We start from the raw sequence: 27,722 nt of genomic DNA, 5'->3' as shown, positions 1-27,722 counted from the left end.
ACACAGATCATCTCAATGTAAGGCTGTAAGGGTGAAGACAGAATTATGTACAAAATGTTTCATAGATGCTACTGTTGAGTGAAAATACATAAAAAAGGAGAGGTTAGTTATTTTTCTGAAATTTGGTTCTAATGGTCAATTCTGATTCTAACGGACATCTAATGGGAGATGTTTACAAACTATTGCCCTTCCTGATGGTCAGATTTACACCAGGGCCTTATCCGTCTTATAGGGGAAGAATTTCTACGGGGAGATCTGGATTTTTAATGTTGAGGTGAAACGGTCATTAGTAAATGAAAGGCTGACTTTCACTTCCCATTATTATGATGCAGCCATCAGTGTCACGCTCTGAGCGCTGGATTAGTTCAACTGCTACCAACTAGCTGCATGACCACAGCCAAGTCCATTAATCTCCTGAGACCACGACTTGAAAGCACTATATTTAGGGCTTATGAATAAAGCCATATAGAAGCACGTCACAGATTTCTTTTATAAAGTGCTTTGATTCAGCAGTGATGTGAGTGCCTACTGTGTGCCACAATTTAGTTAGTGATATCTTCACACACAAAAACAAGGGCTGCAGATATACTCTTCTCAGAGACGCTGTTTGCTTGGAATTTTACCCCACGATACACTTCCTGTCTACAGCTGTCTTCTGCCTTGTGCCCACCACGGAGCTGATTTTAGGCTAAAGCTGTGTGCCTGTCGTTTGAAATACCTTCAGATATATGAGAGGCAAGACATTATTTAAGAGTAAAATATGAGCTGCCATAGTCATAGGATCTGATTTCATGCACTCATGAGAAAGGAATGTGCCAAAAAATATTTCAGCACACAAGCTGCATTTAAAGTGACCACAGTGTCGTTATATGAGTTGTCCTCATAGGCTAGGCCCTATGGAACATTCTGTACAGGACAGTGCTGCTTACTGTGTTGCTTGTTTTTCCCCCTAAAATGAATGAGTAAATTCAGTGTTTATGAAAAGAGAAGAGTTGGCAGGAGACTGCAGACTTGTGTTTATCCATAGGTGGTGGTTTTAACTCATGTAGCCCAAATATCCGCAACCAGCCCTGCTCTGTGATTCCAGAACAACTGACGCCAACGGCAAATGCCAAGAAGGGGCCATCTCAGAACAAGTCTGGCAGAGGGCACATGTCAGTTTTGGGGGCAATAGAAGAGACATATGACAGATAATGTAACTATTTCTCAAGAAACTTGGTTCTAGTATGTAATTTACTTAACATGAATCCCCTTCTCATTAGCCTTCAAGGAATCACATTAAATAAGGTGACTTTTGGATGCTACTGCAGCACAACAAACTGGGGGGAAAAAGTGAGATATCTTCAAAACTGTGGTGAAAATGCAATATGATTCAAAGGTTAATGTGGTTTTGGCTTTCAAGTTTCAGAAGTTATGTGAATTCCTACTCATTTCTACTGATCCACAAGAGAGAAATTCAAGAACTGCTTTTTGAATTTGAGTTTAAAAATAAATTTTGACCTCAATAAAACTGGAAAATAGAAATAAATTTTGTGACTTTTTCCCTTCACTTTAAAAATACTTAACATCTAAAAATATTTGCTATATCTACATATTAAATGGTCCATTTTAAATGGCTACAAAATGCTACATAAAAATAATAAAGTCCTTGGGCATTGCAACTGTAAACTCATATTATAACTAAATCCACATCAAGTCAGAACTCATGTACTAATCTATGGGGTCAAGCAGGATTCTTTCATCAAAGCTTCATGTACTTACTGGGAACAGGACAATGGGCACAGTTAGTGTTACTGCCACGAGGACCGCCAGGCGTACCATGAGGAGAGGGATGTCAAATGTGTACACTTTGCTGTAAGCATGAAGTAATTCATCTTCAACTTCTCCTACAAAGAGGAAGAAGAGAATGAGTCCACTGGGTGTTGTCAAGTTGGCACTGGTTATCTATGGCGACATTTTACAGAGGGAACACAGTACAGCAGAAAGAACCCAGGTCTGGGAATCCAGACACCTCCATTTTTATCCTGTCTCAGAGCTTATTAGCTGTGTGACCTTTGTTCAAGTGATCAAAGCAACCCTGAAGTTTAAAGTTGCAGGAGCCAATACAAAATTATTAAGATGCTTCTCCAGCTAGCTACCTTTGCTATTCAGAAGCATCGCAAAACAGATAACAAGTGGAAGTGCTCTGTTTGGAGGGTGTGAAAGGCCCAAGACCCACCAGCCTGTCCCTCACATCCTGCCACCCTCCTCTGCTCCCACCTGCCCAGCGATCCCTGCTCCAAAACCAGTAGGGAAATCCTAGAACAAATGATCTCTAACTTAATTTTTTCACGTTCAATGTTATGACTCCAACATGACACTGATACACATACTTTTGGGCTTTTTCAAGTTTTTGCTTGTCTTTTGAAACTCATTAGAGTCAGTATAAGTAACATGCAAGAATGAGTTAATATGATTTTTACAGAGTCTTCCAATGAATATTGCTCTAACATTAAGATGCAGCCCTCCTGGAAAACACATTCATTCAGAATTCCAGACACAAATGACATGGAGGTGCTTATAGAATCAGATGTAGTTTGATTTTCCCACTACTGCCTTCAAAATCAGACAAAGGGGGGTAAAAATACCTTCCATGGTATTGACTTGACTTGCATTAACTTGCAACCAGCAAGGAGTTAATGTCCAATCTAAAGTGAGTGCTTGGTTAACAGCCAAATATTAGTCAAATAGAATAAAATCCAAGCAAATGGTGCCCCCCCAGACCTTTCTTCCCTAATTTGTCTTTCAATCAATTTAATTTACCATATCAGTCAAAAAAAAATCCAAAATGTTAGAGAGTTTTATACAAAAAATATAGTTGTGTTGAGAGCATTGATTAGTGTAAACATCTGCTACCAGGTCAATGTTTGATTCCCTGAAATTAGTCTACAGGGTCATGCTTCATGGAAGGGAATCCTACTCCTTTTGTGTCCTGTTAAGATGCCACAGAGGAAACGTTCCAGGCAAAATCTAATGTGGCCATAGTCACTTTTTGTTTTGGTAGTACATTCTTAGATTGAAGGGAATTCTGTCATGTCCTTCTCTTTTCTGAGGAAACCATTCACTATAACCGAACAGAATGCGATAAGCCAGAAAATTTGCCTAATGCTCTAAGCCCCCAGATTCCATTTGACTGGTAAATAAAAAGCAAGTCCCAGCTTAAGGACTTTGTACTTTTTCTTCCATTTGTTTGGTAGTTAGTTACTCCACCAAAACAACTTTACAACATGCAATTGGATTCACTCTTATTGCTTCTAGCTTGAGATGGCCTAGAGAGTCAAGCCAAATAAATATAATTTATCCCTTAAGGAAAATAATTAAATTTGAGGGGTGGTTTTTATAAAATATGTGTGAATTCACAAACTGTTGTAGCCCGTTAGCCAGGCTAGTTCAGGTCCTATTTTCTTAGGTCAAGTGACAAAGCTAAAACAGTAGGTTAATTGAAAACATGTATCTACAGATCATGCTGCTTATAGAGGGTAATTAAAAGAATTATACCTACCCGGGTTAATGATCAGTCCAACTAGGATTTGCACAAAGAGAATGACTGTGACACAGTGACCTACCATAAAAGGTTAGGTAACCAAAGAGGGCAGCAAGCAGGTACATGACGAGCATCCCTGTGATGGAAATATTTGACACTGTTTGCATCTTCCTCCGGGACCGACTGAAAAGAACAAGAACACTGAGTTTTGTTTTTTCAAACTTATGAAAATATCACTTTTTACAATCAAAATAAAAAAAATAATGATTGTATGTCTCTGTTGCTCATTATAAAACCACGTCTCTAGTGCAGAAATATAGCTTATTTAAATTTATCTTAGAGAGCTGTGGAGGATTTGTTTCCATTTTTCTTAATCACTACACCTTCAGTCTTAGAAACAACCATTTTCCTAGAAGAGGACCAGTTTATTTCATGTTGATAAGTAAGCATGTCTACTGAGGATCTAAGAATGTAATTAACATGAAGATCAAACTGGCTCCTGATGTAGAAGACTTCATATTTCACAGTGAGATGGATTTAATGAGGACAAGAACCTACTAGAATCTGCTAAGCACTACTTCCAGGAGTTCAGACTACCAGGAAGCCTGATATTGTTACCTGGACAGCTTCTGGAAACCATTCCAGAGAGCACTCAGCTTCTTAAATTCAATTGTCAGGCCTCTAGAGTAACTGCTACATATGATTTTTCAAGTAAATCAAAGACATCAAAATACTTGAAAGTGTTCCAAAAATATTTTATGAGGTAAATCAGAATTTACGGGGAAAGTTATTGCTATTTAGTGAGAATAAAGACTGAGGTTATTGATGTCCGGGTTAAAGAAATTGAGAATTATTATATGACACCGTCCCCTAAGGGTAAAAGGGGAAGCTGTTCTAGTGGGCTCAGGTCCATTTCATCCCCAAGTAGATGTCAACAACCTCAAAGGGAAAAGAGTATTAATAAATCATAGACTATCAGCTGGAAGAAACAGGGTTGTCTAGTCAGCGTCTCCATTGTACAGATAAGATAATGAAGGCCAGATATTGGCACACCTCTGTGGTGAATGTCTTGTAGGCAAGGGTTAGGAATTGACCACAAGTGATATCAGTGGCTTAGCAAGGCCACCCTAACTATAATTTTTGGTCTTCATGGGTGTGGTCATATCCAGTTTAGGTAACATCACTTCTTTCCGCCAAAATTCAAATTCTAATTCCCCATGCCTACCCAAATCCTTACAGACATTGGCTCCACCTCCCCCAGTTCTTAACCTCTCCCCTGGACCATTAGGGTGGAAGAATAGGTAATGCAGTGAGGGGGCTGATTCACACCCTTCTGGTTAAAGCACATTACTGATAAGTGGCTGTAGCACAGACTTTCCGTGAAGAGAAAGCTATAAACTATGCTTCTGTATAAAGCACCTTTGAACACATAAGCTCATTTTCAAAGCAAATTAGAGTGCTAAAAGGATGGCTGCCTTACTCTTTAAGTTCACTGTAGATGGGAAGGACCTCAGGGTGGCATACAAAAGCAAATGCTAGGATAGGAATTGCATAGGCGGTCTGAAAAACAAAGACAACACAGCATGTTTAGCATTCCAACACAGATGGCAATCCCAGGCCATCTCAGCTTATGACATAAAAACTCAGAGGCGCATCGCTAGGCTCGTTAGAGGCCCAAGCCTCTCACTTACCCGGGAGTTGAATACAAAGTATTTGGGTTGACACTTGTCATCACTGTGTGCTTTATACTCTACTCCACTGCTGTGAGGAGAGCCCTTGGCCTGGTTCTCATCTAGCCCTGCAGTTTTCTGGTGGGTGTAATCCATCATGAAGTTCACACCACTACTCTCCGAGTTGTTGGGTAGCATGACCACGTGCATTGGAAGTGTGTTGTTGAATGTCCGATTTCCAACACTGTGATCCAGAACAGGCAGAGGGCAGGGTATTTGGAATTTCTTGTAAATCACCTAGACCCAGTCATTAAAAAAAAAAGTCAGCCTTTTGAGAAAAACAATGAAACAAAAATCTGTATGGCTTATGGGGTATAGGTGAGGGGCCTCTGCTGAGGATTCCTATTAGATAAACGGGCAATGGAGACTCTCTCTAGCCTCTGCCCTAAGGAAAGAGCTGGAACCATGATTGGCAGCCCTGCCCTTTAGAGTCCACAGGGGACAGTATTTTGCATGAATCTATCCCAAGCTTCATTCATACTCTACAATGAGAAAGACGAGTATTTCCTCGCTACATTTCAAATCTTTTGCTTCTTTAAATTAGTGATAATATGGTTCACTGAAAATTCACCCCTCCTCTTTTGCCTCTTTGGGTAAATGCTGTACAAATTTTGGCATCCATATTATAAGAAATTCTTGCTTTTGGGGGGTGTTGGGGGCACTAGGGAGAAGAATTTCTTCTTTAATTCCACTGTGGTTGCCCTCTCTGCATGGGTAGAATTTGTAAGAGAAAATGGCTGATTCACACAGATATGGCTAACTCTATAGCCTACTCATTTCTCTTCTGAGACTCCTCACTTCTTCTTCCTCCACCTTTCTAAATATTAGGTTATCATCACGTTCCTGCTTGAAGTATTCCTTTTGTCCAAATATACATTCAGTGTGTCTAGAACATACTATTAGTAATGGCCTTGACGTTCTAACTCAACTATTTTTAAACACATGACTGTTCTTTTCTCGTTCCAAATTAGAATATAGGAAAATTGCTTGTGATGTAAGAACTATTTCATGCTAGTGAAGTGCTTGAACAAAAATGTGGACACTAATTCAGGCACTAAAAGCATCTCATGCTCACCAGGCTAGAAAGATCATGTCAATAAATCACTTACCACACTGACAAAAAACACCATGCAGGTAAGAGAAAATCCACTGGTATAACCAAGGTAACCTAGGAGTTAGCAGAGAAATTCTGGAAGGTGAATATGGCATCTACAATCAGCTTAGCTATTAGAATATAAAATGAAAAGAAAAATTAAAAATGACTTTACCTAAATTTTTAAGAAGAGAAAGTGGAAGAATGATTCCAACAGACACAAATATGACGAGGTAGTTGCCATTGAGGTACCATTCTCTAGAAGAGAAAGAGAGGCAAGAATATTAGGATCAGAAAAGACCAAGTAGAATGAATCACTTGACGTTACAGAGAGAACATAAGACATACCCAGTATTTTCTTCAAGTCCCATGAATGCTCTGATTACTTCAGGTAGTTCATATTTAATGATAAAGAGGTAGCTTGACATTGCTAAAATGGAAAACGTGACAGCTTAGTGGTGTACACAGCACTAAAATCACAGGAAAGTTGTGAGAAGTCCTGGCATTTGAGACATCCATTCTTCTCAGTAAGATGAGCATCTAATCCCCCAAACAGATGAAAAAAAAAAAGCCACCCAATGTGTATTCTGTATCGCTTCCAAGTTCTTTTCAAAAATAGACATTTGGCCCTCTGGCTCTTGCGTCTGGACCTTTGCTGACAGTATCAATGCTGATTCTGGGTTAAATCCAGCTCTGATGTTTTCAGTGAAGCCGCAGTTTCTAAGTTTTATCCTCATTAGCTATAAGTCATCAAGGCCTGTACTGAGTGTGCCAGTTTTAGTGTCTGAAACTTGGGCAAGGGTCTGGCAACCAAAAACATGGGCCAGAAGAGACAGGACAGAATTGCAGGGTGGAACTGGGTAGACTACATGTCCCTCTGGCTCTCTCCAGGTGGGCACTGGTTTAGTCCTCTGTAATCTCCCTGAGGGGCACACTAAGTCTCAGAACACTGATTGTCTAAGCTGGAGTCATACTGGACTGATAAAAGAATACAAGAGATGATACCGTCTCCTTTCTTTGTCAATGGAGTTTATTTTCTATATCCTAGTCTCCTTTTGGCCAAATAACAAATTATGCAAAGTGGCAAAATTTCTTGAGCGTCTAGATAAGTGATATATGTGTGATCATGTATTCTTCCGAAAATCTGATGAAATCTATAAACTATCTCTCTGGAAAAATGCATATGGATACATATGCATAACACACAATTTTGCCTACAATTGTAGGGATTTATGCAACATCCCTTTCCTCAAGTCCATCCACTTAGTGAAGTGTAATATTAATTTGTTATTTGACACATGGTCAAAAGACTCAACTAAAAATTAAACTGACAGGTGTTACATCGCAAGATTTAAGCATGTGCTACATCCTGCTGGTGAATTTTTGCTAACAGACATTTAAAGCAGGTATCCAAGTTGTAAATTGAACTATTAATAGTTTAAAAATAAAAATTTCCTTAGCCTCAAACAAAAGTAATAATGGTGAAAATAATTCCCCACATTTGTTTAGTTCCTCAAATTACTCCATTTGACCAGCTGAAAAGCCATGTGAAATAGCAGCATGTATAGTATTATCTTCACTCCACAGCTGAGGATACAAAGATTTTGAGAGCTTTCAATATGTCCAAGATCATACACAGCTTAAAAATGACAGACCACATCCAAAATATAAGATCCCTGATTTCAGGCCAGTATTTCTTCTCTATTGTGAAGTGAAGTGATTTTTTACAATACTTGATGTGTCTTCTGTAAACATTATTTGGTTAATCTTTACAAAGGCCTTGGCTAACGCTAAATCTTACAGAGCGTAAACAGAGGAGATATTTCTGATGAACTGGCTCAGCGCAGTACCATTCAATTTTAGAGCTATTAATTGCTGACTTTCAGTGATGTCACTGCTGTTAATGTGTTTGGTCTTTGAAATTCAGAATAATCCAGACTTGTCTGAGTAATGTCAACATTATTCTGCTAATAATGGTGGTAAAGGTTAATTTTTCAGGGGAATGAGAAAAACGTTCTAAGTGTGAATTGCTAAATACAGAAATACAAGTGATTTGCCTTAGGTCAAGATAACCACTAATCATATAGAGTAACCAAAGTGAGAGCATTTTCAGGGAAGGTGTACGAAATTTCGTCTTACTGCCTCTTAAAGCCACACTTTTTTCATTTGTGTGTGGTTTGATCCAGAATCCACTTTTCAGTTTATTTCATTATTTAGAAGCATAACAATAGCTACACTTTGAGCAGCAGACAGTGCTGTTGCCACTCAGCCTGTCGGGTTCAGGGCTAAATACGTGTATGTCCCATTATTTCAGTTGTCCAAACAAGTAAATTACAACAGTCTATTTGGTGGGGGAGGGGATTTATATGCTTGTGGCCCTAAACCAGTAAAATTAATGAAACAATCTTGGTGTTACTGTCAAATTCTACCCAGGTATTACAGTCTTAATATATAAAAATATGAAAAGAAATAAAAACAAATCATTAAGATATGGCTGGATTTTATTTATCTGCTTACCAACTATCCATTATCAGGAGCAGGAATAGTTGGTTATCAGGATAAAGGTTATTAAAGGAATTGCTGCATTTCAGAAATTCTAGATAACTCCAGTGATTTTATTTATCAAAAAGGGTTACCTCCTTGCAAGATCTCTGTGCAAGTTTATTTATTGCAGCATCATTTGTAAAAGTGAATAACTGGGAACAATCCAACTGTTCATCACTGAGGGCTTCAGTAAACCAATTACAGTACATTTGTACAACGGAAAACTTGAAAGCCATTAAAAAGAATAGTATGCAAATACACTCAAGGCATATTGTTAAATAAAAAAGTAAGCTGCAAATCAGTTTTATAAGATGATCCAATTTTATCAGTAATAGTATATTTGTTAAATTTGGCATAGAGGAAAACCTGGAGTAGTTATTTCTAAGGGTGACTTACATAAACATTTCTTTGTAACTTACGTATTTACGTAATGTTTTAGCTTTTCACAATTAGCAGATTTTTGTTTTATAATTATAAAAATACCCATTTAACAAATTATCAGGAAGGCTCCAGAGACATGGATATTGAGTCCGAGAACCAGGGAGGAAGGAACCATGAACTGAACCCTTATTATGCGCAGTATGTTATCGTGTTTCATCCTCATAATGAACTTCTGAGGATGAGATATTACTCTCATTTTCATAGGTGGAAAAATTAGGTTCGGAGGAGTAAGCTGATTTTTCCAAGGTCAGAGATAGTGACAGAAACAGATTCAAGTTCAGGTACATCAGCCTCCAAAAGTCTATTCTCTATTCAAGAGTTTTAACATATCTTTTTAAAAACAGTAACAGACCAGATACATACCAACAGGGCCAAGGGAGCCCAGAGGAACTGCTACCTACTTGCCTAGAGAAGTGATGGATTGTGTGAGCAAACAGAAAGTGCGTGCACGCACCCATGAGAGAGAATGTGTGCGTGTGTGTGTGTTAGGGATGCAAGACACAAGAGCAGGGGAACTGAATACAGTTTGTTATGGTATGACACAGGACACATAGGGGATAGATAGATAGATAGATGATAGACAGAGAGAGATGATAGTGATAGATGATGGGTAGAAATAGATGATAGATAGATGGATAGATGATAGATAGATGATACATAGAGAGAGAGAGAGAGATAGACAGATAGATAGATGGATGATAGACATGGAGGTTGGTAGGAAAGGTATCAGAAAGGTAGGGAGAGGAAAGATGATGAAGAGCCTTATGTGTCAGGACAAAGAGTTTAAATTTTACTAGAAAATAACGAGGATACACTCAAGAATTTTACGCACAGGAGAAATGAGAATTGCTTTGAATTTGAGAAAGTGAATCTGGAAGATGAATTAGAGATGGGAGCAGGGGATGTTCAAGGCAGGGGGACCAGTTGGAAGGCTCCTGCAACAGTCTGAGCTAGAAATGGTGATCACCTGAACTGTAGTGGTGAGAACAGAAGGAGAGGAGAGATTCAAGTGACAAGTACAAGATAGAATGGACAGGAGTTGGTATTTGACTGGATGTTCAAGGTTAGGGAGAAAGGGAAAAGCTTAGGCTGACACCCAGATTTCTGGCTTAAGAAACTGGATGCTGCTGGTATCATTCACTGAGAGAAGAAAGAACAGAGGAATAGAATAGCAGGTTTGGGGAAGAAGCAAGTAGTTGAGGAAATAAGTGCCACTATGTGGGGATACAGTCTGGCTTCTGCAAGAGGATGTAGCCAGTGGGACATCTGAAATATGGGTCTAGGGACTTCTGATGCCTAGCTAGATCTTTGCCTTAGCCAATTCTAGGGACAGTCTCCAATGGGTTGGCTCTGTGCAAGCTCATGTCTCAAGTACCCCAAAATTTGGCTATGCCCCTCAGACACTTAATTTTAAATTTTATGAAATAAATTCAATCGTACATATGACACATCAACTGTTCTGGCAATGACAGAAATAAACACTAATGCTTTAATTTTGAAAGGTAATAATTAAATCCATAATAGCATTTGAAATCCAGAAAGGTTTTATTCTATATTTTAATTCTAGAATTCAATTGGTTGGGTTTTATAGAGTATTTCATTCATAGATATTGCTATTTTTAATTAAGGGGAAACAGAAAATCTATTTAAGAAAATTTATTTCGTAAATTTAGGAATTGTAAAGCAGATATTTTCCTGTATTTAAAGTGCTTGTTTATTACCATAACAGTTTTCTTATTTATTGAACATTCTTTAGGAAAGTTTAAGCAGTGTATCAAAAGCTATATCCCCTTACCTCCAATGTTCTGCATTGTAATGGAAATAAAAGCTCCAATTTTCCCAGGCCATCCAAATGCTTTTTCCCCTAATTTTTCATAAATTAAAGACCCTACAATCAAAGATAAAATATCCTTGTTAAAAAGATTATTTTAATGACTAAAGTACTTCTCTAAATATAATTCCACACTGGAGTCTCAAACGTGTAAATAAAGACCATACAGAAATTATAATCCCAGAAGATCCAATCTCAAAAACCAGTATGAAAGATGTTAAAATATTCTCCCAACAAGAAGCAATGGCTTCATTCATGTTAGCTCCATGCAGCAAGTCAAAACTGTTATTTGCATCATCCACCAAAAATCTCTTTTTCTATTTGGCTTCAACCTGAGCCAGTTGACTTTCACTCCTCTCAGTTGCCCAAATAACTAAAAACATTGAGAGACCATGTCGTTGGGGTCAGAAGAAAATGAGAAGCGAAATTGACAAAATCATCCTATAGTTATGGAGCTGTAGACTGAAATCCCCTTTGACGAAAATCAAAATAGAACATCTTGAACTTAAGGAGTAGCGTACCTCCTTCCTTGGCAGTCTTTAATAAGAGGTGAACTGAATAGAGTGATAATATTGCCACAGCAAGCAGCATGATTCTGTGGAGGGAATAGAGAGTTGAAAATAAAGTTTCTATAACAAATAAGACATAATAATGTTAGATGTTCCAGTAGAGTATCACATTGATCTTTTCAATCATTATCTTTCCAAAAGTATGTGGATTTAGGGGAAGCTGAGAAATTCTTTTCGGAACTCCACACATCTTTAATGTCACAAACTGGAATTTGCCATATTTTATGTGCCAAAAGCTACTACCTGAATTTCCTAACATATCTTTTTTTTAGCGTGACCCAGTAGTAGCATCTGGTTCATAATTTAGACGCTAAATGTATAGCAAATGAGCGAACACTGTATCTACTTACCCAACCTATTGGTATATGCCATCATATTTGCATGATATATGCATCAACATTTATAATTGAAGGACTTTTCAATAGTCTGACTAAACCTTAATCTAAAATCTAGAAATACAGAAGCCAAAGCATGCAGAATCTGAGCTCCATTACTACCGATCCTTCACATTAGATGACAAGACACCTTGTGAACCAGAGGGTCAGGCAACCGCCTGTGTAACAGAGAAGCAGAGAGAAGTAAATATAGGATGCAGGAAAATTCCTTTGTTGTATTCAGAAAGAATCATTTCTGGTTTGGGACCCTCCACGTGTCCATAGGCAGGTGTGGTCTCTTCACGTACATGGCGATCAGTGTTTCTCCAAAAACAAGAATTGGAGAGCAAAAACAAAAGTGTAGATAGAAGCATCTATATAATAAATTTTGGAACAATACTAAACTTTACCTGAAATTCAAAACAAATCTTATTCTATGTCTGTTTTACATAGTGAGAGCACGCTAAACAATTTCCCCACAATCGATCTAATTCTTTGGTAATTCCTGATGAAGTCAATGTTGTAAATGTACATTTGGACCAGGAGTTAAAAATTTTATAACTGTCCTCGCTATATTGTGCTCTTATTTTCCATAAAATATGTTTGCCGGAGCTGTCTAATCAATGACTTATTCATATATTTTTCCATATGCCTTATGAATTTACCTGTTTTTAAAGAATTATGTAATTTAGATTACATAATTTTGTTCCCTGGAAAAATAATGAGTATTCCCTGTATTCCAAGCATAGACTTGCTTTGGCAGAAAATACTAAAACTAAAACCAATCAAATCCTCTGTCACTTGCTATGAACTAAAAGAGATAGCTGATCCAGTCTGTGCTACAGGGATATAAGACACATATCCATGATGTCTAGCAATTTAATTGCTTGGGCCAAATTAATGTGCTACATGGTTATAGGCCTGAAGTAAGGCCCTCGGTTTTAAAAGTGGAATATTCTCCTCCCATGAGAATGATCTGTGGCTCTATGATTGGGGGAAGTGTATTTTTTTCTATTCATCAGTGACCTATGATAACTCCCTAATTATTTGAATGGTATGTATAATTAATAAGGAGAAGGCAGTCTTTTTGTCTGAGAGATAATGTACATTACAAAAGGGTACAAATACATATATGAATACATCTTTAGCTATTAAGATTCAAAGAAGAAAAAAAACTAGCTTATTTCAAATATGGTTTATAAAAGCAAAGTTGATATAAAAACCCATTCAGCTAAAAAATATTATACCTAAAACACTGAAAAAGCACTGACACAATATAAAGCACTAACACAATATAAATATTTATAGTCCTGCCTAATCCTTAGCCCTCAAATAGCTGTGTGATTATCTAATCATAAGTGGTGCTCAGAACATAAATAGTGTACATTTATAATATAAATGCTGCATTCTTAGACAGTTATTTAACTCTCCAGCATTGCATTAGGGATTGTGATCTGCATTCACACAGATGCCTAACATCAGACTTTATTTCTGTGAAGAATTCCACTGCTGCCAACTGTGTCTTGGAAAATACCAGGCCATATGTAATGCACACAAATGTCTGTGCCTGTCTGTCACAGACGATGCGGCATCCACCCTCCGGGTCAGCTATGTGACGCTGCTACCCTTAGGCAACATTTGACCGAGTTTGGTTAAAGTGCATAGGTTTAGGAATAAGCTTCCGCCACTCTGCAAATATTCTCTGTGCCAGGCACTGTGCTAGGTCTTAGGGATACAGGCATGTGGTGAGTAAAAACAGACATGGGCTCAAATCTCTGGAGATTATAGTCTGGCAAGGGAGACAGACATTAACCAAATGAATCAGACAACTGCACTAAAATATTAAAACTAGTGAGTGTAGGGCTGGCTTGGTGGCACAGAGGTTACGTGCGCGCACTCGGCTTTGGCGGACGGAATTCGCAGGTTCTGATCCCAGGCGTGCACCCACGCATCACTTGTCAAGCCATGCTGTGGTGGCGTCCCATGTAAAGTATAGGAAGATGGGCACGGATGCTAGTGCAGGGCCAATCTTACTGAGCAAAAAAGAGAAGGATTGACATCGGATGTTAGCTCAGGGCTGATCCTCCTCATAAAAAAAAAAAAAATACTGGTGAGTGTACAATAAGGTGGTCTGGCCCAGTCATGGAGGTCAGGGAAGGCAGCACTGAGGTGAGGCTGAGCTGAGGTTTGAGGAGTTAACTAGACGAAAAGGAAAAGGAAAAAGGATTCCAAGATCATGTGCAAAGGCCCTATGGTGCAAGGGAACATGGCACCTGCACAGGATGGAGAGAAGACTAGTGTGCCCAGCATGTCTGGTGCCCAGGGACACAAGGGATGGGGCATGAGATGGGATGAGGGAACGCAGGGATCTGTAGGCCTGGTTTGGGATAGGGTCTTTTTCCTAAGAGTGGGATAATGTCAGATTTGCTTCTGGGAAAGATCACCATATTATTTTAAGCATCCACTGAACAATGAATTACTGTGTAAAATGGTTCCTATGGCCTGGCGGGCAGGGGGCGCTGCTCCAGCACTTCTGGTGATTCAGCACATAGACTTTCTGCCGTTGGGTTAGGGCCGGTTGGTTGAACAAGTACTATGATTAGACTGCTTTGACTATTCCTCAGGTTGCTGTTTTATCTGAAAGCAAGAGCAATATGCTAATACTTTCTCAGATTATTCCTGTTCACAAAGATCAAACTTCAGATTGTGAGTTGAAAGAACACCAGATACGCACAACCTTTGAATCAAATGCAGATGTGTCCATTCACTTACATAAAAAGTATGATCCCTGTGTTGGCCATGGCGTAGGACAGGCCCAAGATTCCACTACCCATGATGGCATTACTCAGGTTGAATGTAGACATTCCAAAGGACGTGGTTCCAGGATGCTTGAAGAAAAAGGGATGCATTATAAACAAATATTTGCCAAAGGATGAACCTTTTTTGGGTTATTCTTTTTCTCACATTATCTCTTTTAGAGGAGATTATGGTCTAAAATAGAAGACTAAGATAAAATCACAGTGACTAAAAGCCATTACTCAATTTCAATAAAAGCGTGTGATTTTCAATGGAATGTAGCTCTTGGTTTCAGCAGGGATTTTGGTAAAAATAAAAAATACAGGTCAAGTAACACAAAGAAGGGAAAGCATGTATGATTGCAGATTACATTTGGGTTAGAATGATTTCTCCAAAAAAACAAATAAATTTCATAAATGATTTATACAGCCATATGGCGAACAGGAAAAACAAGCCCTTATTCCAGTAAGGGCCTGAATAAACAGAGAATGTGCTGATGAAGGCTTGGAAAATTTCAGTGACATTGTTTTCCTGCAGAGACCTAGGTAGATCAGACACCCTCAAGTCCTGTTTACTGCCCGACAGCAGAGATTCACTTACATGTTCATCATCATAATCTGCCAGCTTCTTTTCCCCCAAAAATCCATTTGTCAGGAACTTCTGACTTTCATCATCTTCATTAGCAAATTGACTGAATGCACACACAAAAAAAGGAAAACAAGAACATAAAAACATCTAAGTAAATGCTCTGAATTATATTTATGTTTCAGGTGATCTAAGTAACTGAATTAGGGAAGGAAAAACAAGACACCTAAAACTCTTTTTTCTACATACTAGTGTTCCTTCCAGACCAACACCTGAGACCCATTTATGAATGTACTTTGGGAGGAAGGGTTGGAGGAAGTAATGAAGGAAGAAAATATTTTTTTAGTTGGGATCATTTTTAAGCCACTTTTTCTTCCCACATTAACTACGCCAGAAAGAATAATCAGAGCTAATTTTGTTCCCATTTTGAGCCCTTCCAAAGAAAGGGTACAGAGCAGTGACTGAGTTTTCTCAACTACTAACACACCATAATCAGATGATTTTATTAATCCAAGAAATATTTATTAAGTGCCTATGTGCTGTGATCCTCCTGTCATTTAATGCTCAAATATCCCCATGAGAGGAACTCTACTCTAAAGATGAGGCAACTGTGGCTCAGAAAGGTGAAGTAGCATGCCCACACCCACCAGACTGCAAGTCTAGGGTCTGCCACAGCACCCTGCAGTCCCAGGCAGGGCCCTGTAGCTGGTATTTTCCCCTTTTTTGGCTCCACCTGTTTATTCACATATCACTTGCTAGAAAGTAGTTCAGTGGTATCTCTGTATTATGTTAGGTTGTTTTCGTACGTGAGTGTGTGTTTTTTAACTACTCTGAAAGAGTACTTGGGTTATTAGACAATGGAGAAAACCAAGAAAAATATTAAAGAAACCCAATGAATTAGTAGAGGAGTTGGGATGGAAGTGAGACTTTAAAATGTCACTATCCACGGAACCCCGTGATCGTGGTCTGCTTGGGCAGAGGCTGGAAGCTGTGCACTCCCTTTCTGTACTGGTCGGCTCCCGCAGCACGTGCCAGGCGCTTTGAGGATACGGATCTAGCACCAGCCACACTTCCAAAAGGCTTGACTAATGAGTCCCGCTTCCACTATTGCATTCTGACACTGCAAAATATCACACAGGCTTTCTTTTCGTTATATGAAATGTTCAACTATGTATGCATCTTTAAAGTGCTTTATAATTAGATAGATTGCAATTTTTAGGGCATTTCTTGCGTGAGAGAGTAAGATCAAATAATTGGAAAGTGTTTGATTAAAATAACTCTTAGGAATAAAAAAGTGGAAAATAATTGTTATAAGAGATTTGTACAAATTATCTTTTATAATAGGAGCTAATCCTGAAAATATCTTGTGAGAAAGAGGGATAACAAGGTTCCTTTTTTGAGAATAGAGAATAATACGAGTTGTAGACAGAACCAGCAGACAAAAATCACAAAATTTTATGTGCTTTTCTAGAACCCAAGCAGTGGGTTTCTAGAACCTGACAGTGTACAAGTTAGGCACATTTCCTGACATTCTCCTCCTATTTCTGGTAGGAAGCATAAGGCTCTCAGATGCTGCTTTCGTCCATCTCTGTACTCCACTCCCCCTTCCTTTTTGTGCTTTATTTTAATAGTCTGTAGTTAATATACTTGCTATGTGGAGACTGGTACTTAGTGTTCATAGTGGACAATAAGATGAAATGGAGCCTAAAATAGGCCTAAGGATTATAAAAACAAAAATGTCATCTGGATTTAAACTCTGGAATGTTCAACATTCTCTTTTTTACTTTAATCAATAAACTAGAATCCTTTAGTTCATGAGTAGTTTTGAAAATTTAGAATGTGAAAGTAAATAGATTTTCTTTTTTGAGGCATTTGCATGTTCTTATTTTGGCATGAGATGAGTTGCAGTCATAAAACATGCCAAGATTGTATAAAATACATGAGGAATGTCCCCAGTGTCTGAAATGTTTTGATATCAAACCCAGCATGTATTGAAAACATAAGTGTAATGATTCCAAATAAATGCATTATGTTGAATTTCCCAAAAATTTACATTTTAGGGATCAATCCAACGCAAACATAAACAAAACTCATTTTTTAAAGTGATTATAAAATTGCAAAATGATGACTCGTGTTTGAGTGAGGAGTTAAAAGCTAAGTGACTGTAAGTGATCCAGAAAACATTACATGAAGCTTAACAAAAGCATTCTTGCTCTTTCCACTGTGGCTTTTAGAGGACCAAATCAAAGACTGTAAAACTGTTTTGGGGACAGTGTCCCCTTCAGCTTGGCCACTTCTGCAGAGCTCATATCTGTATGCATCCTTCTCAGAAACAAACGAGCCCTCAGATTCGATGGATTTACTAGGGGTGATGAAGTGGAGGAGAGAGAACAAAAGTTCACTGAGTCTCCTCTGTCCTCCAGGTACTCATTTAATCCGCAGGGAAGTAGGTACTAGTTTGTGATTCTGCGTTTTCCACTGAAGCCCCCAAAAAGATAAATAACTTCTCCAAAGTCAGGCAACTACTCTGAAGATTCCAGAGCCCTGGGTTCTACCATATTGTGCCTCCTCAAGAGTCGCCCAACCTAGAAGACGACGTGATTTACATCTCCACAGTCTCTCTAGTCCGACTACACTAAAGTTTACTGCATTGCTCCCTTGGAGGAAGAACAGTGCTTCCTCCTGATGGGCCTTTCCTGGATGTGATGAATGAAACGAGACGTCCTTGTTTGAGGATAATATTCTCAATTTGAGGTCTAGATTTGGTCAAAAATTCACTTCTGCACGTCCTAAGTCATGCATAATTTGTGTTACATAACATTTTGTGAGAAATTAATTTACTTATCAAATAACTATCATGCACCTACTATGTACCAGGCACTGTGATATGTGTTGGGATCACAGAGGCCATTAACCTGTTGTAGTGACATGATGAACATCTGGACAGAGAGAGGGTGCACAAAGGAGGGAGTGCACCTGGAGGAAGGCTTAGCAGGAGACCTGACATTAAGCTGAGTCTTGAAGGATGAGAAGTGTTAATAGAGAGAAAGGGGAAGGTGGGAGAATGATACTAAAAGAGGGCACTCGCGGCAGACAGAGCAGAATGAGTGAAGGCGCAGAGAGCTGTGAGTGGCTCCACAAGGCTAGAGAAGAGGGTACAAACAGGGAGCAGGGCAAGAGGTAGGAGAGGAGAGCTAGGTCAGGCACAGAACATGAAGGGCCTTACATGCCAAGCAATGGATAGTCTAGTCTTTACCTTAGAGTTAATGGGGAGCCACTGAAAGGCTTTACCCAGGGATGGAGTACGAATCAGTTTGCAGTTATGAAAGATTACTTTTGTAGGGATGTGGAGGTCTAGTTGGAAGAGAGCAAAAGGTAAGACAAGGAGACAAATCTGGGCTGTTCTAATAGACAGGTGACAGATGATGAGGGCCTAAAGTAAGATGGCAACAGAATAGATACAGAGAAGAGTATGGATTTGAAACACTAATGAGGTAGAACGAACTGGATATAATCAAACAATAGACGTGTGGTTTGGGGGAAGGAATGAGTCAAAGTTGACACCTAGGATCTTTTGAATGAGTTGCTGAATGATAGTGGTGACTTTCACCAAGATGAGGATTACTGGAGGAGGAGCAGATATTGAAGGGAATTATAGGAGCTCAGCATTAGACATTACAAGTTTGACTTTATAAATGAGGCAGTTCAGACACACAAGTCATCCAGTAGAGATGTGTAGTAAACAGTTGGATATAATGATCTGAAATTCAGTTGAGAAGTCTAACAGGCTGAAGACATGGCATATGTTCAGTGGGTGAAGCCATGAGAGTTGTGAATGAGCTTGCTCATAGGACACTTCCAGTGAGAAAAGAATCCCTACAGAAGAATGAGATGCAGCAACATTAAAAGGGCAGTCAAAGGAAGAGGAAGCTGAGAGCGAATAGTCCAAAAGGTAATACGAGTGATAGGCTACTAAAATTAGTTAATCTACATTATTAATGGGGACAAGAATCCTGTAACCTCGATTCTAAATTAGTCACACAAAGGATTGACATGTAATAATGATATAATAACGTGTACATCAGGATCGGAGAGTTGATGTGTTAACATCAATGTCATTGTTCTCTCTCCGATTGGTAATAAATCCAATTCTTCCTGACAAAAATCTTGTTTTTCACATCCAGAAAACTCTCTTATTTTTCCATGGAACCTTGTCATTTTTAACCCCATACCTGCTCATTGCTGCCTTTTCTAAATTTCCAATCCTGGTGTAGCTATCTTGAGCGCTTTCTCCGCCGATGCTTTCATCATCAGGTTCGATGTTGACATTTCTCAGTTCCATGGGATCCATTTGAGCTGTCAGCGCTCTCTTGTCCACACACAAGCTCCTTCAGTGTAAACAAGATACTGTACCTTCAGCTTAAGGTTCCTGCCACGTTGTGTTGATGTTCAGAACACTCTGTTCTGCAAACAGAACACAAAATAAATCATTATGACTTTCTTTAAATGAGATAAATGAATATGAATCACCTACTTTGAGTATCGTCTCTGTAAAAGCACACAAAGGAAGTAAACTCTTGAAAATTTCACATACATATGTCTGGAAAGGTTCCTTTACCCAATTCAAGAATGGAAAATGGAGAAGAAGGAAAATTATTAATAAATTGCCAAGTCAGCAGATATTTGTAGAGTGCCTATGTATAGGAACATGGAAAGTACTTTGCTAGTCACCATGGGGAGAAAAAAAATAAAACTTAAGACCTGGCAGCAGTCTTCAAGAAGCTTCAGGTATTTGTAAGCAGATTGCATGAATTAAAAGAAATGGCAACAAAAGTAAATTGTTGATTAAGGAAGATCTGCCAAGACAGAATCTATCAGTGTCTCTACTAGCAGTAACACAAGAGAATTACTACTTTAATCCGTTAATTGGGCATGAAAGAATTAACACCACCACAATGCTTGATAACATGCAACATAGGGTAGGATCAGGCTTAGGGAACCACCTTTAGGCACTTGGGTCATGAAGCCAAAGTTAAAAATAGTAACAAAAGGAAGTACAGGTTTATCTTTGAATCAGCGTCAGTCACCATCCATATAAAATTAAAATGCATTTTAACAACAAAGAGATCTAGATTTTAGGCTCTGCTTTGTCTAATTCATCAGATCTCAGCACAAGTTCTTTAACTTTTTTGGATGTCATTTTCCTCAATTGTAAAGGGAGAAGGGGTGGACTGGCATTGTGTAAAAAAAATTCTTTGAATCCATTATATTTTGTTGATACAATTTTTTCCAAAATTTTTACTATTAAAATCATACAATTCTTGTTGAACCATTATACAGTAGTCCCCTCTTATCCATGGGGGATATGTTCCAAGACCCCCAGGGGATGTCTGAAACCACAGATAGTTCCGAACCTCATATACACTATGCTTTGTCCTATACATACATACCTATGATAAAGTTTAATTTATAAATTAGGCACAGTAAGATATTAACAACAATAACTAATAATAAAATAGGACAATTATAACAATGTACTGTAATAAAAGTTGCCGTTGATCTGAGCAACCTCAGGATACAATTTTTTTTCTTAAGTTGAGAACTTTCACTTTTTCACTTGAAGTAAGCATTTTATGGCTAATCTTTGGCATATCTGAATTGTCAGCTTCACGACTCGTGCACTTTGGGCCACTATTAAGTAAAATAAGCATTACTTGAACACAAGCACTGTGATACCGTGACAGTCAATCTGATAACCCAGATGGCTGCTAAGTGACTAATGGATAGTAGTGCATACAGTGTGGATATGCTGGACAAAGGGATGATTCATGTCCCAGGTGGGATGGTATATGATTTCATCATGTTACTCAGAATGGTGTGCAATTTAAAACTTATGAATTGCTTATTTCTGGAATATTCCATTTAATATTTTTGGACCACGGTTGACCACAGGCAATTGAAACTGCAGAAAGTAAAACTGTGGATAAGAAGGGACTACTGTATTCATAGAAACACCATCATTCTTGGAAGGTATGGTTCTGGAATGTGCACTACCCATTTGGTAAGGAAATCCTGAGCAGAGAAATTAACATAAAAATTGCTCTGTAACTCATGAAATCCACAAATCCCATGACAAATATGAAACAACTGCATGGGAATGCCTCCACAATCCAGTGCTGCAGCAGCACATCTATGGAGGGCAACTCACACTTGAGATGAGCTCACACTCTGAATTACAAAAGTTACAAAACACACATGGAAACTCATTAGGATGAGTGTCGTTAGGCATAAGAAATGATAAGATTCATGCCTGAGTAACTACAGATAGCGAAGCAATTCAAAAGGGACTAAAATTAATATAACAAAGAGTAATAAAAAGATTCAAAATAAGAAATATCCATAGAATAAGAACATTGTAAAAGAAGATCAGGCTAGCTTGAACAAAAGCCAAAAAAGGAATTCTAAAAAAAAATATAGTCATTGAAATAAAGAAAACTCAGCTAAAGGGAGAGTAATGAAACTGGAAGACAGATCTGTGGAAATCACTCAAATTATATCACAAAGAGAGAAAGAAAGAAAAATATGAAGAAGTTAAGAAACATGGGGAGGGAAAGAACAATAATAAGAAGTTCAGGGGCCGGCTCGATGGCATAGTGGTTAATTTCGCATGCTCTGCTTTGGCAGCCTGGAGTTCGAAGGTTCGGATCCCATGCTCGAACATATGCACCACTTACCAAGCCATGCTGTTGCAGGCATGGCATATATAAAGTAGAGGAAGATGGGCAGGGATGTTAGCCCAGGGCCAATCTTCCTCAGCAAAAAGAGGAGGATTGGCAACAGATGTTAGCTCAGGGCTAATCTTCCTCACCAAAAAAAAAAAAAAGAAGAAGAAGTTCAAATATACTCTAATAGTCTTTCTAATAGAACAGAACTGTGAGACTAGGGAGACAAAATGGAAAGACAGAATGGCAAAGAGTTGTCCAGAATGGGAAAATGTTAGTAATTCTCAGGTTTTAAAAAAAGGGACGCAATGCTTCAAGTGGGAGGAATAAAAATGAATATATTTATTAATACAAGGTAGTGTAAGTGTATAACCTCAAAGATAAAGAGAAAACTGTTAAAGCCACCAGAGAAAATAGAAGTAAGACATGCATATGGTTAAAAGAAAAAATAGAAACTTGTATTAAATGGGTACAAAGGTTTCTCCCACCCATCACCTAGCACCAGTTTCACTTCCCAGCAGCAACCGCTAATGACAGTTTCTGTTTTTAGTTCTTCAAAGTTAGTCATTCTAAATTCAAATTATTCAGTAAAACCTCTGACTTGGTTTATCAACTCTATGGTACCAATGAGAGATAAGAAAATTAGCCTGCTTCTTTCTATCCTTCCTTCTCTCACACTTCTAATTTTAGTTTTAGTTAATGAAATATTTTCACAATGCTGAGATTCATAATATTTTCATCCTATTCTGTAAAATAATTAAATTTCTCGTAATTTGTCTATAGGTTGTTTCTAAACACTAAAAACCAATAATCAGCATTTACAACATTATGATTGTGTAAATAGTATGCTCTAAAAAGCAAGTGGTATATTTGACTACATAATAAATAAAATATAATCCTATCTTACTAAAACTTTGAGAGTGAATTTTCCATGCCCTTTTGCTGTCAGTGTCTTCTCCACCCTCTGCGTCTCACTCAGCTACCAATGTTTCCTGAATGCCATTCCATCCCCCTTCTTCAATTCATTTTGCATTGTGCTAAAATATTACCTCGAATAACTTTTTTCACACAATAAGTCCATGTTTGTAAATAAAATTTCTGAGTTGTTTCATGTTGGAAAACGTCTCTACCTTGCCATCAAACTTTGTTGATTGCTTGAATTTTAGATTCAAAATCATTTTCCTTCATAATGTTGAAGACATTTTTCTTGATTTATAGCTTCTACTGATGAGTTTGATTTTCATTTATTTGATTTTTTTCTTCTAAAGGATTTTGGAATTTTTCTCTTTCTCATTAACTGGAATTTCTCCAGGATGCAACTAAATGTGAGTAGTTTTTAAAATTCATCTTACTCAGCACGTGGAGAGCCCATTCAGTCAAAAGACTTATATCTTTCTTCTGATCAGAAAAATGTTCTGTTATTTTTAAAACTGTTTCTTCTCCTGTATTTACTCCTTTTAAAACTTTTATTAGTCAAGTTATTAGACCTCTTGATCTATTTTTGCTAAAATTTTTCCTTTATTTTCCATCTCTTTGTCTTATTACTCAATATTCAGGGATATTTCCTCCATGTCATGTCCAGAATAACAAAGATGATTTTCAGCTGTGTGATACTGTGATATGATAAGAAATACATATTTGGTCTTCATCCCTGGTTCCTGGCACAGAGTTCCTAATGTAATACAATAAATAAATATTTGGTTTTTGTCCCCAGTTCCTGAAATAGCTCTAGAATGATAAAGGTCAAAGGACCGTCTTTTGTTATTATTAACAAACCTCTTTCCACCATACCTGAGTTTCTGTTAATGCAGCGACTTCTGGAAAGCCCCTAAGGTTCTGGGGGCTGGTTGCCAGGGGAACAAACCAGGTGATTAGAGAGTTGAAACTTTCAGCCCCACCCCTAACCTCCAGGGAGGGAAGAGGGGCTGGAGGTTGAGTTAATCAATGATTTAATCAACCATGCCTATGTAATGAAGGTTCCATAAAAAATACTAACCAAAGGAGTTTGGAGAGCTTCCACAATGGTAAACACAAGGAGTTGCAGCAAAGGTGGCACACCAGGAAAAAACTTGGAAGCTCCATGCCCCTTCCCCCGTACTTTGTCCTATGCATTTCTTCCATCTGCCTGTTCCTGAGTTGTATCCTTTTATAATACACCAGTAATCCAGTAAGTAAACTGTTTCCTGAGTTCTGTAAACTGTTCTAGCAAATTATCAAACCCGAGATGGGAGTTGTGGGAGCTCCTGATTTATACAGCCAGTCAGACAGAAGTACAGGAGATCTGGACTTACCATTGGCATCCGAAGTGCAGGCAGTCTTGTGGGATTGACCCCTTAACCTGCGGGATCTGACGCTAACTCCAGGTAGACAGTGTCAGAATTGAATGGAATTGTAGGACACCCAGCTGGTGTGGGACAATTGGTCTACGTGGGAAAAATGCCACACACTTGGAGGCAGAAGGAAGCATCCAGAGTAGAGTAGAAAAACATAGTTTACTTTTAAGCTGTATCCATTTTATTTTTCATCCTGTCAACTAATTACTTTTCACAATCATGTTTTTAATTTCTAATTATTTGTTCTTCCTCTTTTTCATATCACCTTTTTTGTTTGTTTTACACATGAAATATTTTCTCAAATCTTCCTGAGGATATTGAAGTTTCAAAAGCTCCTTTTGTTCCCTAAATTATGTATTTTTTCTAGAGTTATTCTGTGTGTTCATCTTGGCCCTTCTCTTTCATACGGCTGGTTTTCCTTAAATTCTTAGCAATCCTATGTTCATATTTATGGATGAAGAGCATATTGGTTAGCGTAGACGCTAGTACTTGGGGTTTCTCTGAAATGGTGCAGGCCCGTTTCTCTAATGGGTTGTTCCCTTGTGGGTCCTGTGTGAGTGGCTTCTCTGCAGCTTGTCCGTGTGTGGAGCATCCTGGAGAAGCCCGCTCCCGGACACAGCTGTCTCTAGGACACTCTAGGAGAGGTTCCTCTGGGAACAAAATGCTGTGATCTATTTTCCTCTTGGTGGAGCTTCCATTCCTGCTTGTTGTTCCTCTTTGTCTGCTGTGAAGGCCCTAATACCTATTCTGGAGTCTGGTCGCAGGCTTTCTTTATAGACTAGATCACAGCCTTATCCTATGGGCAAAAATTGTGCCCAAACAGAACAAGATGTCCCCCAGCTGAGGTTCCTTGAGGAGTACCCGGTCACTGGTTTCCCACGATCCATGCCTTCTCTTTGTCTATGTTGACTTAACTTGGAGCTGCTCCCGGGCTCCCTCTGGCAAAAGCCCACTTACCCTGGTTTACCTTGGCTTTATCTTTCACAGATTTTCCAGCTCTATCTGCTTTCTGGCTTCTAGAAATTCTTCTAAACTTCTGTTTGTTGATGACACCACTATTATTTTTCAGAACTTTTGTGGTTTTGTTCTTTGAAAAAGTATCATTTTGTTTGAAGTTCTATTGCTTAAATTCCTCAAGGCTAGGTCCCAAGCCCCCCTGCTTCCTGTCTACTCCCAAGACTTCATATACCAAAGACTCCTCAAGCTACATCTTTGGCCCAGGCTTCTCCTAACAGATGTATAGTCTTGCATATCTCAAAATCAGTTTAAATTCAGTGTGCCCAGAATCTAACCTGTGACAGTTTCCTTTTCTTCTAATATTTCCTATCCAAAGAATGTTGTCACCATTTATCCAGCTACTCAAACCAAAACCGTCTTCTATTATAAATTTTTCTTTCTTACCCCCACATCCAGTCTTTTTTTTTTTTTTTTTTTGTGAAGGAGATCAGCCCTGAGCTAACATCCAATGCCAATCCTCCTCTTTTTTTGCTGAGGAAGACTGGACCTGGGCTAACATCCATGCCCATCCTCCTCTACTTTATATGGGATGCTGCCACAGCATTGCGTGACAAGCGGTGCATCAGTACGCGCCTGGGATCCGAACCGTGAACCCTGGGCCGCCAAAGCAGAGTGCATGTACTTAACAGCTTGAGCCACCGAGCCAGCCCCCCGTCTTTTTTTTTTTTTTTTTGGCTTGATGAGCAGCGTGTAGGTCCTTGCCTGGGACCCGAATCTGCCAACCCTGGGCGGCCAAAGCATAGCGCGTGAACTTAACCACTACGCCACCAGACCAGTCCCTCACATACAGTCTTTTACAAAATCTGGTAGATTTTACAACTAACTAAAGTAGTTCTCAAGTTAGTCTACTTCTTTCCATTTCTTCTCCCATCACTCTTGTCCATGCAACCATCATTTCTTACGTTGTCAACTGCAACAATACTAATTGATGTCCTTGAATCTTCTTCTGCCTACACTCCCCTGGAATTATCTTCCACACAACAGCCAGAATGATCTTTTAAAACCAAACTTAGATCATAGTATTCATCCCTTTAATGTCTTCTGTTTACTCTTAGGATAAAGTCTAAAATTCTCAACATACCCACAAGGTTCTATATGATCTACCCATTTCTTTGGTATCATCTCCTTCCACACCCTGCCCACCTCGCTGTTCTAGGTTCACTAGCCTTCTTTCCATTTCAAGAGCTCACTGTGTTCTCTACCACCTCAGGCCATTTGAACTTTTGGGTCACAGTGTCTGGAATACTCTCTCCTTCCTGCTTTCTACACTTCACTTCGTTAAGCCCTCTGGGGGTTACAGGAATAGACAGTAGTCTTGAGGGCTTCAGTTAAAGTCTGTCTCACTTTGAACTTATTCATAGGAACCTCACTGATTTCATTCACAGTAAGACATGCTAATCCCAGGATCAAAAAAATATATATCAAACACTCATATGGCACTTACCACACGCCAGACACTGTTCAAAGTGCTTCACATCTATTAACTCATTCAATGCTCCCAACAGCCCTCTGAGGTAGGCACTAATTTTGTCCTTATTTTCATTCTACAGACTAGATAATGGAGGTGCTGAGAGGTTAAGTCACCTCCATGCCATCCACCTCTGTACTGCTGTCTCCACTACAGAAAACTAAAGCCTGAACAGGATATGGAGACTCTGGCTTTAGTGATAAATAAAACTGGGTGTAAATCCTGACCAAATTAACTAACTTCTGACCTTTCTGTCCATTTGCAAAATGAGGGTAATATCATTTGCCACAAAGCAGTATTGCGAGGGTTTAAATGAGATGATGTGTGTCAAAGCTTGGCACATAGTAGGCCTGAATAAATTTAAATCCCTTTTCTCTCTTCTAATAATCAGAATTTGATTGCCACCTTCTCACCATGCAAACATATATAGTATTTTATATGTATATCTGCATATACACATAATTTAGCTTAGACAGTTATACAAGAGGACTTTACAGTTCTCGAAATTCTCACAAACATTGTAAGCAAGGCAGATGCCCCTTCACAAATAAGGACATTGAGATCTAATTGTATGCTATTTTTACCGTATATAAAACACTTATTCCACTCTCTTTTGAAGGTGATACGATATATCCCATGAAGGATGAAATAGTGGTTTCAAACCTGGGCCCCTAATCCTAATTAGAATCATAATTG

The 27,722-nt window shown here is 38.6% G+C and overlaps 1 protein-coding gene across 2 annotated transcripts in view; it reads right to left on the bottom strand.

Moving 5' to 3' along the window:
- The window catches only part of SLC38A4 (solute carrier family 38 member 4), a 68,527-nt gene that overhangs the window by 8,251 nt on the left and 32,554 nt on the right, over positions 1 to 27,722 (bottom strand). For both annotated transcript variants that reach the window (XM_014786392.2, XM_087442514.1), the window contains 12 exons: positions 19,719 to 19,950; positions 15,502 to 15,592; positions 14,878 to 14,993; positions 11,684 to 11,757; positions 11,127 to 11,219; positions 6,695 to 6,776; positions 6,522 to 6,604; positions 6,363 to 6,421; positions 5,215 to 5,490; positions 5,004 to 5,083; positions 3,606 to 3,706; positions 1,762 to 1,886 (listed from right to left, as the gene is read on the bottom strand). In XM_014786392.2, the coding sequence (XP_014641878.1) occupies positions 1,762 to 1,886; positions 3,606 to 3,706; positions 5,004 to 5,083; positions 5,215 to 5,490; positions 6,363 to 6,421; positions 6,522 to 6,604; positions 6,695 to 6,776; positions 11,127 to 11,219; positions 11,684 to 11,757; positions 14,878 to 14,993; positions 15,502 to 15,592; positions 19,719 to 19,837 (1,299 nt within the window). In that variant the 5' untranslated portion in view covers positions 19,838 to 19,950. The remainder of the gene's footprint in view (positions 1 to 1,761; positions 1,887 to 3,605; positions 3,707 to 5,003; positions 5,084 to 5,214; positions 5,491 to 6,362; positions 6,422 to 6,521; positions 6,605 to 6,694; positions 6,777 to 11,126; positions 11,220 to 11,683; positions 11,758 to 14,877; positions 14,994 to 15,501; positions 15,593 to 19,718; positions 19,951 to 27,722) is intronic.

Source organism: Ceratotherium simum, chromosome 17 (genome assembly GCF_057802395.1).
Source record: "Ceratotherium simum simum isolate JZ-2026a chromosome 17, ASM5780239v1, whole genome shotgun sequence".
NCBI lineage: Eukaryota > Metazoa > Chordata > Mammalia > Perissodactyla > Rhinocerotidae > Ceratotherium > Ceratotherium simum.
Note: the sequence above shows the minus strand (reverse complement) of the source record. Positions and strands in the feature narration are given on the sequence as shown.